Source organism: Hyla sarda, chromosome 4 (genome assembly GCF_029499605.1).
Source record: "Hyla sarda isolate aHylSar1 chromosome 4, aHylSar1.hap1, whole genome shotgun sequence".
Classification (NCBI taxonomy): Eukaryota; Metazoa; Chordata; class Amphibia; order Anura; family Hylidae; genus Hyla; species Hyla sarda.
The window spans coordinates 28,997,386-29,015,700 of record NC_079192.1 but is presented as its reverse complement, the minus strand read 5'-3'; the positions used below and the strand labels follow the sequence as shown (position 1 = coordinate 29,015,700).

Genomic DNA, 18,315 nt, shown 5'->3' with positions numbered 1-18,315 from the left:
GGGGCTGGAGGTAAGGTGTCTCCCCCACTAGGTGCACAGTTCACAGCAGGGCTGGAGGCGAGGTGTCTCCCCACAGTTCCTGGAGCAGGGCTGGAGTTGAGGTGTCTCCCCAATAGGTGCACAGTTCACAGCGGGGCTGGAGGCGAGATGTCTCCCCACTAGGTGCACAGTTCCTGGAGCGGGGCTGGAGGTGAGGCGTCTCCCCACTAGGTGCACAGTTCACAGCAGGGCTGGAGGTGAGGCATCTCCCCACTAGGTGCACAGTTCACAGCAGGGCTGGAGGTGAGGCATCTCCCCACTAGGTGCACAGTTCACAGCAGGGCTGGAGGTGAGGCATCTCCCCACTAGGTGCACAGTTCACAGCAGGGCTGGAGGTGAGGCATCTCCCCACTAGGTGCACAGTTCACAGCAGGGCTGGAGGTGAGGCATCTCCCCACTAGGTGCACAGTTCACAGCAGGGCTGGAGGTGAGGCATCTCCCCACTAGGTGCACAGTTCACAGCAGGGCTGGAGGTGAGGCATCTCCCCACTAGGTGCACAGTTCACAGCGGGGCTGGAGGAGAGATGTCTCCCCACTAGGTGCACAGTTCACAGCGGGGCTGGAGGTGAGGTGTCTCCCCACTAGGTGCACAGTTCACAGCGGGGCTGGAGGTGAGGTGTCTCCCCAATAGGTGCACAGTTCACAGCGGGGCTGGAGGTGAGGTGTCTCCCCACTAGGTGCACAGTTCACAGCGGGGCTGGAGGTGAGGTGTCTCCCCACTAGGTGCACAGTTCATTTCTTCCATTACTAGCATGATGATTTGGACAGGTAGCTCTATATATTTTCAGTCATTTTGCTGTTTTCTTTCATGGTATTATCCCTGCATTCTTACTTTTGTGATATCTAACTGAGCATGTACAACCAAAGTGCCTTGGAGTACACCCCTCCATTTTTCTGTTTGTGATGCTAGCCGTGCTTTAAAAAAAGGGTACTCCGGTGGAATTTTTTATTTTTTTAAATCAACTGCTTCCAGAAAGTTAAACAGATTTGTAAATTACTTCTATTTAAAAAATCATAACCCTTCCAGTACTTATTAGATGCTGAATACTACAGAGGAAGTTATTTTCTTTTTGGAACACAGAGCTCTCTGGCGACATCACGAGCACAGTGCTCTCTGCTGACACCTTTCAAGAACTGTCCAGAGTAGTAGAAAATCCCCATAGGAAACATATGCTGCTCTGGACAGTTCCTAAAATGGACAGAGATGTCAGCAGAGAGCACTGTGCTTGTGATATCAGCAGAGAGCTCTGTGTTCCAAAAAGAAAAGATTTCCTCTGTAGTATTCAGCAGCTAATAAGTTCTGGAAAGATTAAGATTTTTTTCATAGAAGTCATTTACTAATCTGTTTAACTTTCTGGCCCCAGTCGATGTAGCTCGTAGTTTTAAAGTCTCAGTAAGGTGCATTTTAATCCAAAGCAGATGCTTCTCCATCTTACCATGAACCCTGTTGATCTCTGACCCCAGCTGCAGGATCTCATCCGCCAGTCGCTGGGCTGTGGGCAGCACTTCTGTGTGATGCTCGCTGATCAGATACTGGACAAATTTCTGCAACTGATCCCGGTTCATTTGGGAAAGGGTCTCAGAGATGGGCAGCCGCAGCTCCACGGTCCGTGCCCGCCGGATGCGATGCAGGGACAGCGCCACCACGTGAGCACAGTAGAAAATGTCTCTGTTCTCGCAGCCACAGCTGACAGACGTGATCTTGCACCGGTCGAAACTAATGGACACTTGGTAGGTTCTCTCGGGCTCTCCTGGTTCTGTGACTGATCCGCTGAGGTGAAAGCCTGGAATAACAGAGCAAAGTTAAATGACCATAGATGTTGCAACCCAGCTTTCCCAAACCCCTGAATGGCAAAATTTACTTAAAGGGGTTATCCAGGAAATTTTTTTTATTTTTTTTTTTGGCCACCCTGTTGGTATTTTTATATTAAAAGGGTTATCCAGGAAAAAAAAAATTTTTTATATATATCAACTGGCTCCAGAAAGTTAAACAGTTTTGTAAATTACTTCTATTAAAAAAAAAAAATCTTAATCCTTTAAGTACTTATGAGCTTCTGAAGTTAAGGTTGTTCTTTTCTGTCTAAGTGCTCTCTGATGACACCTGTCTTGGGAACCGCCCAGTTTAGAAGAGGTTTGTTAGGGGGATTTGCTTCTAAACTGGGCGTTTCCCGAGACACGTGTCATCAGAGAGCACTTAGACAGAAAAGGACAACCTTAATCCTTTCAGTACTTATGAGCTTCTGAAGTTAAGATTTTTTAAGATTAGATTAATTAGATTAGATTGATTAGATTAATTAGATTAGATTAATTAGATTAGATTGGTTAGATTAATTAGATTAGATTGATTAGATTAATTAGATTAATTAGATTAATTAGATTAATTAGATTAATTAGATTAATTAGATTAATTAGATTAATTAGATTAGATTGATTAGATTGATTAGATTGATTAGATTGATTAGATTAGATTGATTAGATTAGATAGATTAGATTAGATTAATTAGATTAATTAGATTAATTAGATTAATTAGATTAATTAGATTAATTAGATTAATTAGATTAATTAGATAGATAAATAAAAAATTTAAAATATATTATATATATTTTTTATGTCTTTTCCTGTATAACCCCTATAAATCAAGCAAGGATATAGGAAGGGGAGTAATATTGAGTTAGAAGCCAACCTCAATATGTTTGTATATATTATTGTTTATAGTCCATGCCAGCGTTTTTCCACCCAGGTGCCTCCAGCTGTTGCGAAACTACAATTCCAAGCATGCTGGGAGATGTTGTTTAGCAACAATTGATGGCACCCTGGTTGGGAAACCGTGATTATAGTCTACTGTAGTGTTTCCCTACGACTTCCAACATGCCCGACACCCTTTGGCATGCAAAACTGCAATTCTCATTATGCCCTAACAGCTTGGACTTAAAAAATACCAATCCCGGCATGTTTAGACAGCCTACAGCTTGCAAAATGATAACACCCAGCATGCCTAGAAAAGCCGACAGCTTGCAAAATTACAACTCCCACCATGCCCGGACATCTTGCAAAACTACAACTCCCAGCATGCCCAGAAAGCCTACAATTACAGTAATATAGTCCCAAATATTAAGGACATATTCACACAGATCACATGTTTCTGCCCCATTGTTAAAAATTTTTTCTCTTTATGCATATGAACTGGGTTGCCCAACGCCATTCACCCGGATTGGACGACAAAAATTGAGGCGAAAATTTGGGGAAAATCTGACCCATGTGAACACCGCTTTAGTGGTCCTAATGCTTACAGACACGTACACACACACACATATAGGGGGAGATTTATCAAAACCTGTCCAGAAAAGTTGCCCAGTTGCCCATAGCAACCAATCAGATCTCTTCTTTCATTTTTAACAAGGCCTCTGCAAAATGAAAGAAGCAATCTGATTGGTTGCTATGGGCAACTGGACAACTTTCCCTCTGGACAGGTTTTGATAAATCTCCCCCATAGAGAACACTATTTTCCAACTAGGATGCCTTCAGCTGTTGCAAAACTACAACTCCCAGCCTGCCCGGACAGCCAACGGCTGTCCGGGCATGCTGGGAGTTGTAGTTTTGCAACAGCTGGAGGCACCCCTGGTTGGGAAACACCGACCTATACTATATAGTCCAACATGCTGGGAGTTGTAGTTTTCATTTGGGGCAGCTGCTGAGCCACAGGCTGTATCAGGGCATGCTGGGAGTTGTAGTTGTAACTAACTGCAACTCCCGAATTTAATTTAAAAAAAACTAAGTGATCAAAAACGCAAAAAATGAGCCCTCATTTTCTTCTGGACCGGTTTTGATAAATCTCCCCCATAGAGAACACTATTTCCCCAACTAGGGCGCCTTCAGCTGTTGCAAAACTACAACTCCCAGCCTGCCCGGACATGCTGGGAGTTGTAGTTTTGCAACAGCTGGAGGCATGCTAGTTGGGAAACACTTTCTATAAACATGCAACTCCTGTGGGCACCATAAATCCCATGGTTGACCATCACTGATATAGGCCAATCCCCTATACCAGACAGCAGAGTTAATAGCCATATAGCAGTAGTGGGGGGGGGGGGGGTCAGGACTACGCTTCCCATCTGTTCACCCCCCTCCTTTAACCCAATTCTACAAAGGGGCGGGGCCGGACAACAAGGAGATGTAACCCCGACATGCATGGGTTATTCTCAATGGAGTGGGTGGACCATGGCAAAGAGAGGAATGGTTACACGATACAGGACTGAGATCTCTCAATTTGATTCAGCCCTAGTACATAAAAAAAAAAAAAAAATAATAAATTATATATATATATATATATATATATATATATATATATATATATATATATATATATATATATATACACACACACACACACACATACACAGAGAGAGAGATAAAATATATATATATATATATATATATATATATATATATATATATATATATATATATATATATATTATATATTTTTTTTTTTATTTATTTATTTATTTTTTTTTAAACACCCCACCCCCCACCCCCAGTAGTTGATAAGCTGGAAACACAAGCCCTGAATAGGCCCCATTCACAGGCCGCAGGTCCCGGACGGTCAGGACATGTGTGGGCTCCGTGACGCATGACGCCGGCCCCAGTATCAGCCTCACATTGTCCCCGTCACACGCCTCAGGCCCCTCTCTGTCAATGACACTTTTATCTGCTGTGTACAAAATAACAATCACCCAGAGAGATGAGAAGAAAAGGGATGGGATGAGGGTGTCCCTGGGGGCTTCAGAGGAAAGACAAAAAAATAAAATAAAAAAAAAAGAGAGAGAGAGAAGAGAAGAAGGATTAGCCATTCCAGGCTGATATCCTAATAAAAGTAGGGGAGGGCTCCGCATACGAAAACTGAGGCATTCAACATAAACCGATCCCTGGTTGAGTGTTAAAAAAAAGAAAAAAAAATGTTCAGGTTGGGACGCAGCCCTGGCACATGTATGGGCGTGCTAGGAAGTGCCCGTTCTCCGCTGCACGGGCAGCAAGTCCGGACAAGCTGCGGATCTCAGGCCATTGACTCACACAGGGACAAAAGCAAAAATAAATAAAATAAATGGATCATAAATAGAAGCCGTGTCACCAGCTGTCACCTACATTACATGTGAGGTGTGGACCGCGCTCGTCCTTACACCGGGGCACGTCACTCCTGGGGCTCCATGGGGCTGCACCCCGGGGCGCACAATGCAGCCCATACAGTACACACAGAGCCTGGCACCTGCTTCAAAAGGAATCCTGTTTGTAGTAACAATAATTCAGTTAAACCTGATTTGCAAGACCAGGCTGCGCCCCCCCCCCCCCTTTCCTTCCCTGAGGACACAACACCGACACCCTGCGCTCATTGTGCACCGCATAATAGACAAGCCCCGCAGTGGCCTGCACACTCACCGACTTGTAGTACTCTCTGCACGGCCCCCGACTGCAGCAGCTGAAGCCCCCGGTTAAAGGGGACCCTGGAGTCTCTCTCGCCTTCCGGAGGGTGATAGCCTAGGGAGGAATACATACAGATCTCCTTCTCGCTGCGCGGGAAGGACCAGAATACTATACGCTTCTGGACCGGCTCTGGGACGCGGGAAAACCGTTCTTCTACCTGCAAAAATTAAAATTATTAAATTTAAAGACTTAATTAGAAATTTATTTAAATTTTTTTTTTTATAAAAGATATTCTTTATTTATATCTATACACACTCACTAATTGTTATATACATTTTTCATAATAACATTGACTCTAGATGGCGCAGTCACATAGCAGTAAAGCCAACACGAAGATACAACATTATAGCATTATACAATTCAAATTTGTTTTGCACAGTTCCAGATTATTATAATTATTTTAAACTGTATATTTTTATTTAAAGTGTATCAATAGGAGACACAAACAACAACACAAGCAGGGGAAACAGGCCCCGCAACGCAGGTCGACAATAAGTATGGAGCGCATAAAATACCAGTTCCAGATTATTATAGTTGAATGCGCTGACAACAAAATCGCACAAAAATTATTAATGGAAATCAAATTTATCAACCCTGTAAGTCTGGATATGGAGTCAGACTCAAAATCAAAGTGGAAAACCGCACTACAGGCTGATCCAACTTTATGTAATGTCCTTAAAACAAGTCACAATGAGGCTCAGCAGTGTGTGTGGCCTCCACGTGCCCGTATGACCTCCCTACAATGCCTGGGCATGCTCCTGATGAGGTGGAGGATGGTCTCCTGAGGGATGTACTCCCAGACCTGGACTAAAGCATCCGCCAACTCCTGGACAGTCTGTGGTGGATGGAGCGAGACATGATGTCCCAGATGTGCTCAATTGGATTCAGGTCTGGGGAACGGGCGGGCCAGTCCATAGCATCCAGGGCCAACCGTACCAGCATATGGTCTCACAAGGGGTCTGAGGATCTCACCTGCACATTTGTGGCACATGCACATTTATGGCCTGCTGGATGTCATTTTGCAGGGCTCTGGTGGTGCTCCTCCTTGCACAAAGGCAGAGGTAGCAGTCCTGCTGCTGGGTTGTTGCCCTCCTACGGCCTCTTCCACATCTCCTGATGTACTGGCCTGTCTCCTGGTAGCGCCTCCATGCTCTGGACACTACGCTGACAGACACAGCAAACCTTCTTGCCACAGCTCGCATTGATGTGCCATCCTGGATGAACTGCACTACCTGAGCCACTTGTGTGGGTTGTAGACACTGCCTCATGCTACCACTAGAGTGAAAGCACCGCCAGCATTCAAAAAGAGACCAAAACATCAGCCAGGAAGCATAGGAACTGAGAAGTGGTCTGTGGTCACCACCTGCAGAACAACTCCTTTATTGGGAGTGTCTTGCTAATTGCCTATAATTTCCACCTGTTGTCTGTTCCATTTGCACAACAGCATGTGAAATTGATTGTCAGTGTTCTTCCTGAGTGGACAGTGGGATTTCACTGAAGTGTCATTGACTTGGAGTTACATTGTGTTATTTAAGTGTTCACTTTATGTTTTTTTGAGCAGTGTATAACATTTTAAATTACGTTAGGGTGTTATATTGCACAGTAAATTACGTTAATCTTTCACAATAATATGGACTCTAGAGGGCGTCCTCACTTCCGTATCCGAGACACATGGTGGGAAAGTCAACACAAAATGCTACATATGGATCATTAAGTTACATAAGTTCATTTTACAGGTTATTCAGATTCATTCAGTTCCAGATTAGGGAAACTATGTATAACTAACTTTCTAAAATAAAATTATTTTTTACAATAATCTGGACTCTAGAGGGCGCCCTCACATACATATCTAAAACACATTGCTATCTAAAGCAGCGTTTCCCAATGAGTGTGCCTCCAGCTGTCCGGGCATGCTGGAAGTTGTAGTTTTGCAACAGCTGGAGGCACACTCATTGGGAAACACTGCACTAGCGAATAGGTTATGAAGTTTTACAAGATAATTATCATAGCTATAGGGCAGCTATATACAACTTATTTCCTGGAAAAAAAAAAAAAATTTCTTTTTCCCAATATTATGGACTCTAGAGGGCGCTCTCACACAAACATGGTAGTGAAGTCAATGAAAAGAGGCGGATGACAAAAAAATAAAATAAAAATCAATGCCAATATACAAGGCATTGCTCATGTGTTATAAAGAAGTCAATAAGTCAGTAAAACAGAAAGATGAGGGGCGGACGTTTAATAAAGCGCCGCTTATTAGTGTCCAGCGTTCCATAGGCTTATTGATTGTGACATCCAGGATCCCAGGTTAACCCTAGAATGACAGGTTCCTATAAGCAGGGCCCCTGATCCTGTATAGGATATAAGCCACATTAGAGTCTATTAGAGGAGCCGTACATGTTTATGAGCCGGCGTAGCCACGAGTGACAGGCGACACTCCCCGCGGTGATGGCATCTCGTGCGGTATTTAGGGAAAGGGTGGATGTAGTATGAGGAAGTGATGAGGTCACGCTGATACTATGATGCACCGGAGCAAAAAATAGACACACACACCTGCTGGGATATAGGGCTATACTGTATACAGCTGAGAGATAACAACAAATATATAAGCTGTATCTATACTGTATACAGCTGAGAGAATATATATGTGGTAATATACACCAGTATCTATACCGTATACATAATATACACCAGTATCTATACCGTATACATAATATACACCAGTATCTATACCGTCTATACTGTATACAGCTGAGAGAATATATATATGTTGTAATATACACCAGTATCTATACCGTATACATAATATACACCAGTATCTATACCGTATACATAATATACACCAGTATCTATACCGTCTATACTGTATACAGCTGAGACAAATATATAAGCTGTATCTATACTGTATACAGCTAAGAGATAACAACAAATATATAAGCTGTATCTATACTGTATACAGCTGAGAGAATATATATGTGGTAATATACACCAGTATCTATACCGTATACATAATATACACCAGTATCTATACCGTATACATAATATACACCAGTATCTATACCGTCTATACTGTATACAGCTGAGACATAAATATATAAGCTGTATCTATACTGTATACAGCTGAGAGAATATATATGTTGTAATATACACCAGTATCTATACCGTCTATACTGTATACAGCTGAGACATAAATATATAAGCTGTATCTATACTGTATACAGCTGAGAGAATATATATGTTGTAATATACACCAGTATCTATACCGTCTATACTGTATACAGCTGAGACATAAATATATAAGCTGTATCTATACTGTATACAGCTGAGAGAATATATATGTTGTAATATACACCAGTATCTATACCGTATACATAATATACACCAGTATCTATACCGTCTATACAGTATACAGATGAGAGATAATATATAAGCTGTAATATACACCAGTATCTATACCGTATACATAATATACACCAGTATCTATACCGTCTATATCATATACACCACTATCTATACCGTATACATAATATACACCAGTATCTATACCGTATACATAATATACACCAGTATCTATACCGTCTATACTGTATACAGCTGAGAGATAATATATAAGCTGTAATATACACCAGTATCTATACCGTATACATAATATACACCAGTATCTATACCGTATACATAATATACACCAGTATCTATACCGTATACATAATATACACCAGTATCTATACCGTCTATATCATATACACCACTATCTATACCGTCTATATCATATACACCAGTATCTATGCCGTCTATATCATATACACCACTATCTATACCGTCTATATCATATACACCAGTATCTATACCGTCTATATCATATACACCAGTATCTATACCGTCTATATCATATACACCACTATCTATACCGTCTATATCATATACACCACTATCTATACCGTCTATATCATATACACCACTATCTATACCGTCTATATCATATACACCAGTATATATGCCGTCTATATCATATACACCAGTATCTATACCGTCTATATCATATACACCAGTATCTATGCCGTCTATATCATATACACCAGTATCTATACCGTCTATATCATATACACCAGTATCTATACCGTCTATATCATATACACCAGTATCTATACCGTCTATATCATATACACCAGTATTCTGTAAATATTATTGATTCTATGTCATTTGTAGTAGGTGTACAGTTATTATATAGCATATGCTGCCACAATATATATGTGCGCGTGTATATAGAATATGTATTAATAAACATTTGATGTTGGAGGATGTATATTACAATACCTACAATTGTAGATATAGAGTGTCTGGCCTGTGTATACAGTCAATACTGATCATGTCTGTGTATGAAGTATATACAGCCTGTTGTGTACATGATATACATTGTAACTATAAAGACACATGTATATAGTCTCTATACTGATAATGTACAGTGTATACATTATATATGGCCTGTACATTATATACATAGTAACTATAAAGACACGTGTATATAGTCTATACTGATAATGTACAGTGTATACATTATATATGGCCTGTACATTATATACATAGTAACTATAAAGACACGTGTATATAGTCTCTATACTGATAATGTACAGTGTATACATAATATATGGCCTGTACATTATATACATTGTAACTATAAAGACACGTGTGTATATAGTCTATACTGATAATGTACAGTGTATACATTATATATGGCCTGTACATGATATACATTGTAACTATAAAGACACATGTGTATATAGTCTCTATACTGATAATGTGCAGTGTATACATTATATATGGCCTGTACATTATATACATTGTAACTATAAAGACACGTGTATATAGTCTATACTGATAATGTACAGTGTATACATTATATATGGCCTGTACATTATATACATTGTAACTATAAAGACACACGTGTATATAGTCTCTATACTGATAATGTGCGGTGTATACATTATATATGGCCTGTACATTATATACATTGTAACTATAAAGACACACGTGTATATAGTCTCTATACTGATAATGTGCAGTGTATACATAATATATGGCCTGTACATTATATACATTGTAACTATAAAGACACGTGTATATAGTCTCTATACTGATAATGTGCAGTGTATACATTATATATGGCCTGTACATTATATACATAGTAACTATAAAGACACATGTGTATATAGTCTCTATACTGATAATGTACAGTGTATACATTATATATGGCCTGTACATTATATACACATTGTAACTATAAAGACACATGTGTATATAGTCTCTATACTGATAATGTGCAGTGTATACATTATATATGGCCTGTACATTATATACATTGTAACTATAAAGACACGTGTATATAGTCTATACTGATAATGTGCAGTGTATACATTATATATGGCCTGTACATTATATACATTGTAACTATAAAGACACGTGTATATAGTCTATACTGATAATGTACAGTGTATACATTATATATGGCCTGTACATTATATACATTGTAACTATAAAGACACGTGTATATAGTCTATACTGATAATGTACAGTGTATACATTATATATGACCTGTACATTATATACATTGTAACTATAAAGACACGTGTATATAGTCTATACTGATAATGTACAGTGTATACATTATATATGGCCTGTACATTATATACATTGTAACTATAAAGACACGTGTATATAGTCTCTATACTGATAATGTGCAGTGTATACATTATATATGGCCTGTACATTATATACATTGTAACTATAAAGACACACGTGTATATAGTCTCTATACTGATAATGTACAGTGTATACATTATATATGGCCTGTACATTATATACATTGTAACTATAAAGACACACGTGTATATAGTCTCTATACTGATAATGTACAGTGTATACATTATATATGGCCTGTACATTATATACATTGTAACTATAAAGACACGTGTATATAGTCTCTATACTGATAATGTACAGTGTATACATTATATATGGCCTGTACATTATATACATTGTAACTATAAAGACACATGTGTATATAGTCTATACTGATAATGTACAGTGTATACATTATATATGGCCTGTACATTATATACATTGTAACTATAAAGACACGTGTATATAGTCTATACTGATAATGTACAGTGTATACATTATATATGGCCTGTACATTATATACATTGTAACTATAAAGACACGTGTATATAGTCTATACTGATAATGTACAGTGTATACATTATATATGGCCTGTACATTATATACATAGTAACTATAAAGACACATGTGTATATAGTCTCTATACTGATAATGTACAGTGTATACATTATATATGGCCTGTACATTATATACATTGTAACTATAAAGACACGTGTATATAGTCTCTATACTGATAATGTACAGTGTATACATAATATATGGCCTGTACATTATATACATTGTAACTATAAAGACACGTGTGTATATAGTCTATACTGATAATGTACAGTGTATACATTATATATGGCCTGTACATTATATACATTGTAACTATAAAGACACGTGTATATAGTCTCTATACTGATAATGTGCAGTGTATACATTATATATGGCCTGTACATTATATACATTGTAACTATAAAGACACACGTGTATATAGTCTCTATACTGATAATGTACAGTGTATACATTATATATGGCCTGTACATTATATACATTGTAACTATAAAGACACGTGTATATAGTCTCTATACTGATAATGTACAGTGTATACATTATATATGGCCTGTACATTATATACATTGTAACTATAAAGACACACGTGTATATAGTCTCTATACTGATAATGTACAGTGTATACATTATATATGGCCTGTACATTATATACATTGTAACTATAAAGACACGTGTATATAGTCTATACTGATAATGTACAGTGTATACATTATATATGGCCTGTACATTATATACATTGTAACTATAAAGACACGTGTATATAGTCTATACTGATAATGTACAGTGTATACATTATATATGGCCTGTACATTATATACATTGTAACTATAAAGACACGTGTATATAGTCTATACTGATAATGTACAGTGTATACATTATATATGGCCTGTACATTATATACATTGTAACTATAAAGACACGTGTATATAGTCTCTATACTGATAATGTGCAGTGTATACATTATAGTATGGCTGTACATTATATACATTGTAACTATAAAGACACACGTGTATATAGTCTCTATACTGATAATGTACAGTGTATACATTATATATGGCCTGTACATTATATACATTGTAACTATAAAGACACACGTGTATATAGTCTCTATACTGATAATGTACAGTGTATACATTATATATGACCTGTACATTATATACATTGTAACTATAAAGACACGTGTATATAGTCTATACTGATAATGTACAGTGTATACATTATATATGGCCTGTACATTATATACATTGTAACTATAAAGACACATGTGTATATAGTCTCTATACTGATAATGTACAGTGTATACATAATATATGGCCTGTACATTATATACATTGTAACTATAAAGACACGTGTATATAGTCTCTATACTGATAATGTACAGTGTATACATTATATATGGCCTGTACATTATATACATTGTAACTATAAAGACACGTGTATATAGTCTATACTGATAATGTACAGTGTATACATAATATATGGCCTGTACATTATATACATTGTAACTATAAAGACACGTGTATATAGTCTCTATACTGATAATGTACAGTGTATACATTATATATGGCCTGTACATTATATACATTGTAACTATAAAGACACGTGTATATAGTCTCTATACTGATAATGTACAGTGTATACATTATATATGGCCTGTACATTATATACATTGTAACTATAAAGACACACGTGTATATAGTCTCTATACTGATAATGTACAGTGTATACATTATATATGGCCTGTACATTATATACATTGTAACTATAAAGACACGTGTGTATATAGTCTATACTGATAATGTACAGTGTATACATTATATATGGCCTGTACATTATATACATTGTAACTATAAAGACACGTGTATATAGTCTCTATACTGATAATGTACAGTGTATACATAATATATGGCCTGTACATTATATACATTGTAACTATAAAGACACATGTGTATATAGTCTATACTGATAATGTACAGTGTATACATTATATATGGCCTGTACATTATATACATTGTAACTATAAAGACACGTGTATATAGTCTATACTGATAATGTACAGTGTATACATTATATATGGCCTGTACATTATATACATTGTAACTATAAAGACACACGTGTATATAGTCTCTATACTGATAATGTACAGTGTATACATTATATATGACCTGTACATTATATACATTGTAACTATAAAGACACGTGTATATAGTCTATACTGATAATGTACAGTGTATACATTATATATGGCCTGTACATTATATACATTGTAACTATAAAGACACACGTGTATATAGTCTCTATACTGATAATGTACAGTGTATACATTATATATGACCTGTACATTATATACATTGTAACTATAAAGACACGTGTATATAGTCTATACTGATAATGTACAGTGTATACATTATATATGGCCTGTACATTATATACATTGTAACTATAAAGACACGTGTATATAGTCTCTATACTGATAATGTACAGTGTATACATTATATATGGCCTGTACATTATATACATAGTACAGATACACAATATATATATATATATATTGATCATGTACATATGGAGGGAGATTTATCAACACCTGTCCAAAGGAAAAGCTGCTGAGTTGGCCATAGCAACCAATCAGATCGCTTGTTTCATTTTGCACAGGCCTTGTTAAAAATGAAAGCAGCGATCTGATTGGTTGCTATGGGCAACTCAGCAGCTTTTCCTCTGGACAGGTTTTGATAAATCTCCCCCATGGTGTATACAGCCTATATACACAATCACAGGATATAACATACAGCTGTATATTTATAAAGTCTCTTTACATATGGTGTATACTATATACACGTGTCTTTATAGTTACTATGTATATAATGTACAGGCCATATATAATGTATACACTGTACATTATCAGTATAGAGACTATATACATGTGTCTTTATAGTTACAATGTATATCATGTACACAACAGGCTGTATATACTTCATACACAGACATGATCAGTATTGACTGTATACACAGGCCAGACACTCTATATCTACAATTGTAGGTATTGTAATATACATCTTCCAACATCAAATGTTTATTAATACATATTCTATATACACGCGCACATATATATTGTGGCAGCATATGCTATATAATAACTGTACACCTACTACAAATGACATAGAATCAATAATATTTACAGAATACTGGTGTATATGATATAGACGGTATAGATACTGGTGTATATGATATAGACGGTATAGATACTGGTGTATATGATATAGACGGTATAGATACTGGTGTATATGATATAGACGGTATAGATAGTGGTGTATATGATATAGACGGTATAGATAGTGGTGTATATGATATAGACGGCATATATACTGGTGTATATGATATAGACGGTATAGATAGTGGTGTATATGATATAGACGGTATAGATACTGGTGTATATGATATAGACGGTATAGATAGTGGTGTATATGATATAGACGGTATAGATACTGGTGTATATGATATAGACGGTATAGATACTGGTGTATATGATATAGACGGTATAGATAGTGGTGTATATGATATAGACGGTATAGATAGTGGTGTATATGATATAGACGGTATAGATAGTGGTGTATATGATATAGACGGTATAGATAGTGGTGTATATGATATAGACGGTATAGATAGTGGTGTATATGATATAGACGGTATAGATAGTGGTGTATATGATATAGACGGTATAGATACTGGTGTATATTATGTATACGGTATAGATAGTGGTGTATATGATATAGACGGTATAGATACTGGTGTATATTATGTATACGGTATAGATACTGGTGTATATTACAGCTTATATATTATCTCTCAGCTGTATACAGTATAGACGGTATAGATACTGGTGTATATTATGTATACGGTATAGATACTGGTGTATATTATGTATACGGTATAGATAGTGGTGTATATGATATAGACGGTATAGATACTGGTGTATATTATGTATACGGTATAGATACTGGTGTATATTATGTATACGGTATAGATACTGGTGTATATTATGTATACGGTATAGATACTGGTGTATATTACAACATATATATTCTCTCAGCTGTATACAGTATAGATACAGCTTATATATTTATGTCTCAGCTGTATACAGTATAGACGGTATAGATACTGGTGTATATTACAACATATATATTCTCTCAGCTGTATACAGTATAGATACAGCTTATATATTTATCTCTCATCTGTATACTGTATAGACGGTATAGATACTGGTGTATATTACAACATATATATTCTCTCAGCTGTATACAGTATAGATACAGCTTATATATTTATGTCTCAGCTGTATACAGTATAGACGGTATAGATACTGGTGTATATTACAACATATATATTCTCTCAGCTGTATACAGTATAGATACAGCTTATATATTTATCTCTCATCTGTATACTGTATAGACGGTATAGATACTGGTGTATATTACAACATATATATTCTCTCAGCTGTATACAGTATAGATACAGCTTATATATTTATGTCTCAGCTGTATACAGTATAGACGGTATAGATACTGGTGTATATTATGTATACGGTATAGATACTGGTGTATATTATGTATACGGTATAGATACTGGTGTATATTACCACATATATATTCTCTCAGCTGTATACAGCCTGTATGGTGTACACATATATCCCAGTATACATCATCCACACACCTACTGGTCCCAGTATACATCATCCACACACCTACTGGACCCAGTATACATCATCCACACACCTACTGGACCAGGTATACATCATCCACACACCTACTGGACCCGGTATACATCATCCACACACCTACTGGACCCGGTATACATCATCCACACACCTACTGGTCCCAGTATACATCATCCACACACCTACTGGTCCCAGTATACATCATCCACACGCATACTGGTCCCAGTATACATCATCCACACGCATACTGGTCCCAGTATACATCATCCACACGCATACTGGTCCCAGTATACATCATCCACACGCATACTGGTCCGAGTATACATCATACACACGCATACTGGTCCCAGTATACATTATACACACATACTGGTCCCAGTATACATTATACACACTATGACACACATACTGGTCCTAGTATACATTATATACACACACATACTGGTCCCAGTATACATTATATACACACTATGACACACATACTGGTCCTAGTATACATTATATATACACACACACACATACTGGTCCCAGTATATATTATATACACACACATACTGGTCCCAGTATACATTATATACACTCTATGACACACATACTGGTCCTCTATGACACACATACTGGTCCCTGTATACATTATATACACTATGACACACATACATTATATACACTATGACACACATACTGGTCCCAGTATACATTATATACACACACATACTGGTCCCAGTATACATTATATACACACACATACTGGTCCCAGTATACATTATATACACTCTATGACACACATACTGGTCCCTGTATACATTATATACACTATGACACACATACATTATATACACTATGACACACATACTGGTCCCAGTATACATTATATACACACACATACTGGTCCCAGTATACATTATATACACACACATACTGGTCCCAGTATACATTATATACACACACATACTGGTCCCAGTATACATTATATACACACACATACTGGTCCCAGTATACATTATATACACACACATACTGGTCCCAGTATACATTATATACACTCTATGACACACATACTGGTCCCTGTATACATTATATACACTATGACACACATACATTATATACACTATGACACACATACATTATATACACTATGACACACATACATTATATACACTATGAACACACATACTGGTCCCAGTATACATTATATACACACACATACTGGTCCCAGTATACATTATATACACACACATACTGGTCCCCAGTATACATTATATACACACACATACTGGTCCCAGTATACATTATATACACACACATACTGGTCCCCAGTATACATTATATACACACACATACTGGTCCCAGTATACATTATATACACACACATACTGGTCCCCAGTATACATTATATACACACACATACTGGTCCCAGTATACATTATATACACACACATACTGGTCCCAGTATACATTATATACACACACATACTGGTCCCAGTATACATTATATACACACACATACTGGTCCCAGTATACATTATATACACACACATACTGGTCCCAGTATACATTATATACACACACATACTGGTCCCAGTATACATTATATACACACACATACTGGTCCCAGTATACATTATATACACACACATACTGGTCCCAGTATACATTATATACACACACATACTGGTCCCTGTATACATTATATACACACACATACTGGTCCCTGTATACATTATATACACACACATACTGGTCCCCTGTATACATTATATACACACACATACTGGTCCCCTGTATACATTATATACACACACATACTGGTCCCTGTATACATTATATACACACACATACTGGTCCCTGTATACAT

General features: G+C 37.0%; 1 protein-coding gene across 1 annotated transcript in view; it reads right to left on the bottom strand.

Moving 5' to 3' along the window:
• ZSWIM4 (zinc finger SWIM-type containing 4) overlaps window positions 1–18,315 on the bottom strand; it is a 31,038-nt gene that overhangs the window by 10,966 nt on the left and 1,757 nt on the right. The window contains exons 2-3 of the mRNA XM_056570259.1: window positions 5,471–5,672; window positions 1,476–1,823 (exon numbers count right to left, since the gene is read on the bottom strand). Coding sequence (XP_056426234.1) covers window positions 1,476–1,823; window positions 5,471–5,672 — 550 coding nt within the window. The remainder of the gene's footprint in view (window positions 1–1,475; window positions 1,824–5,470; window positions 5,673–18,315) is intronic.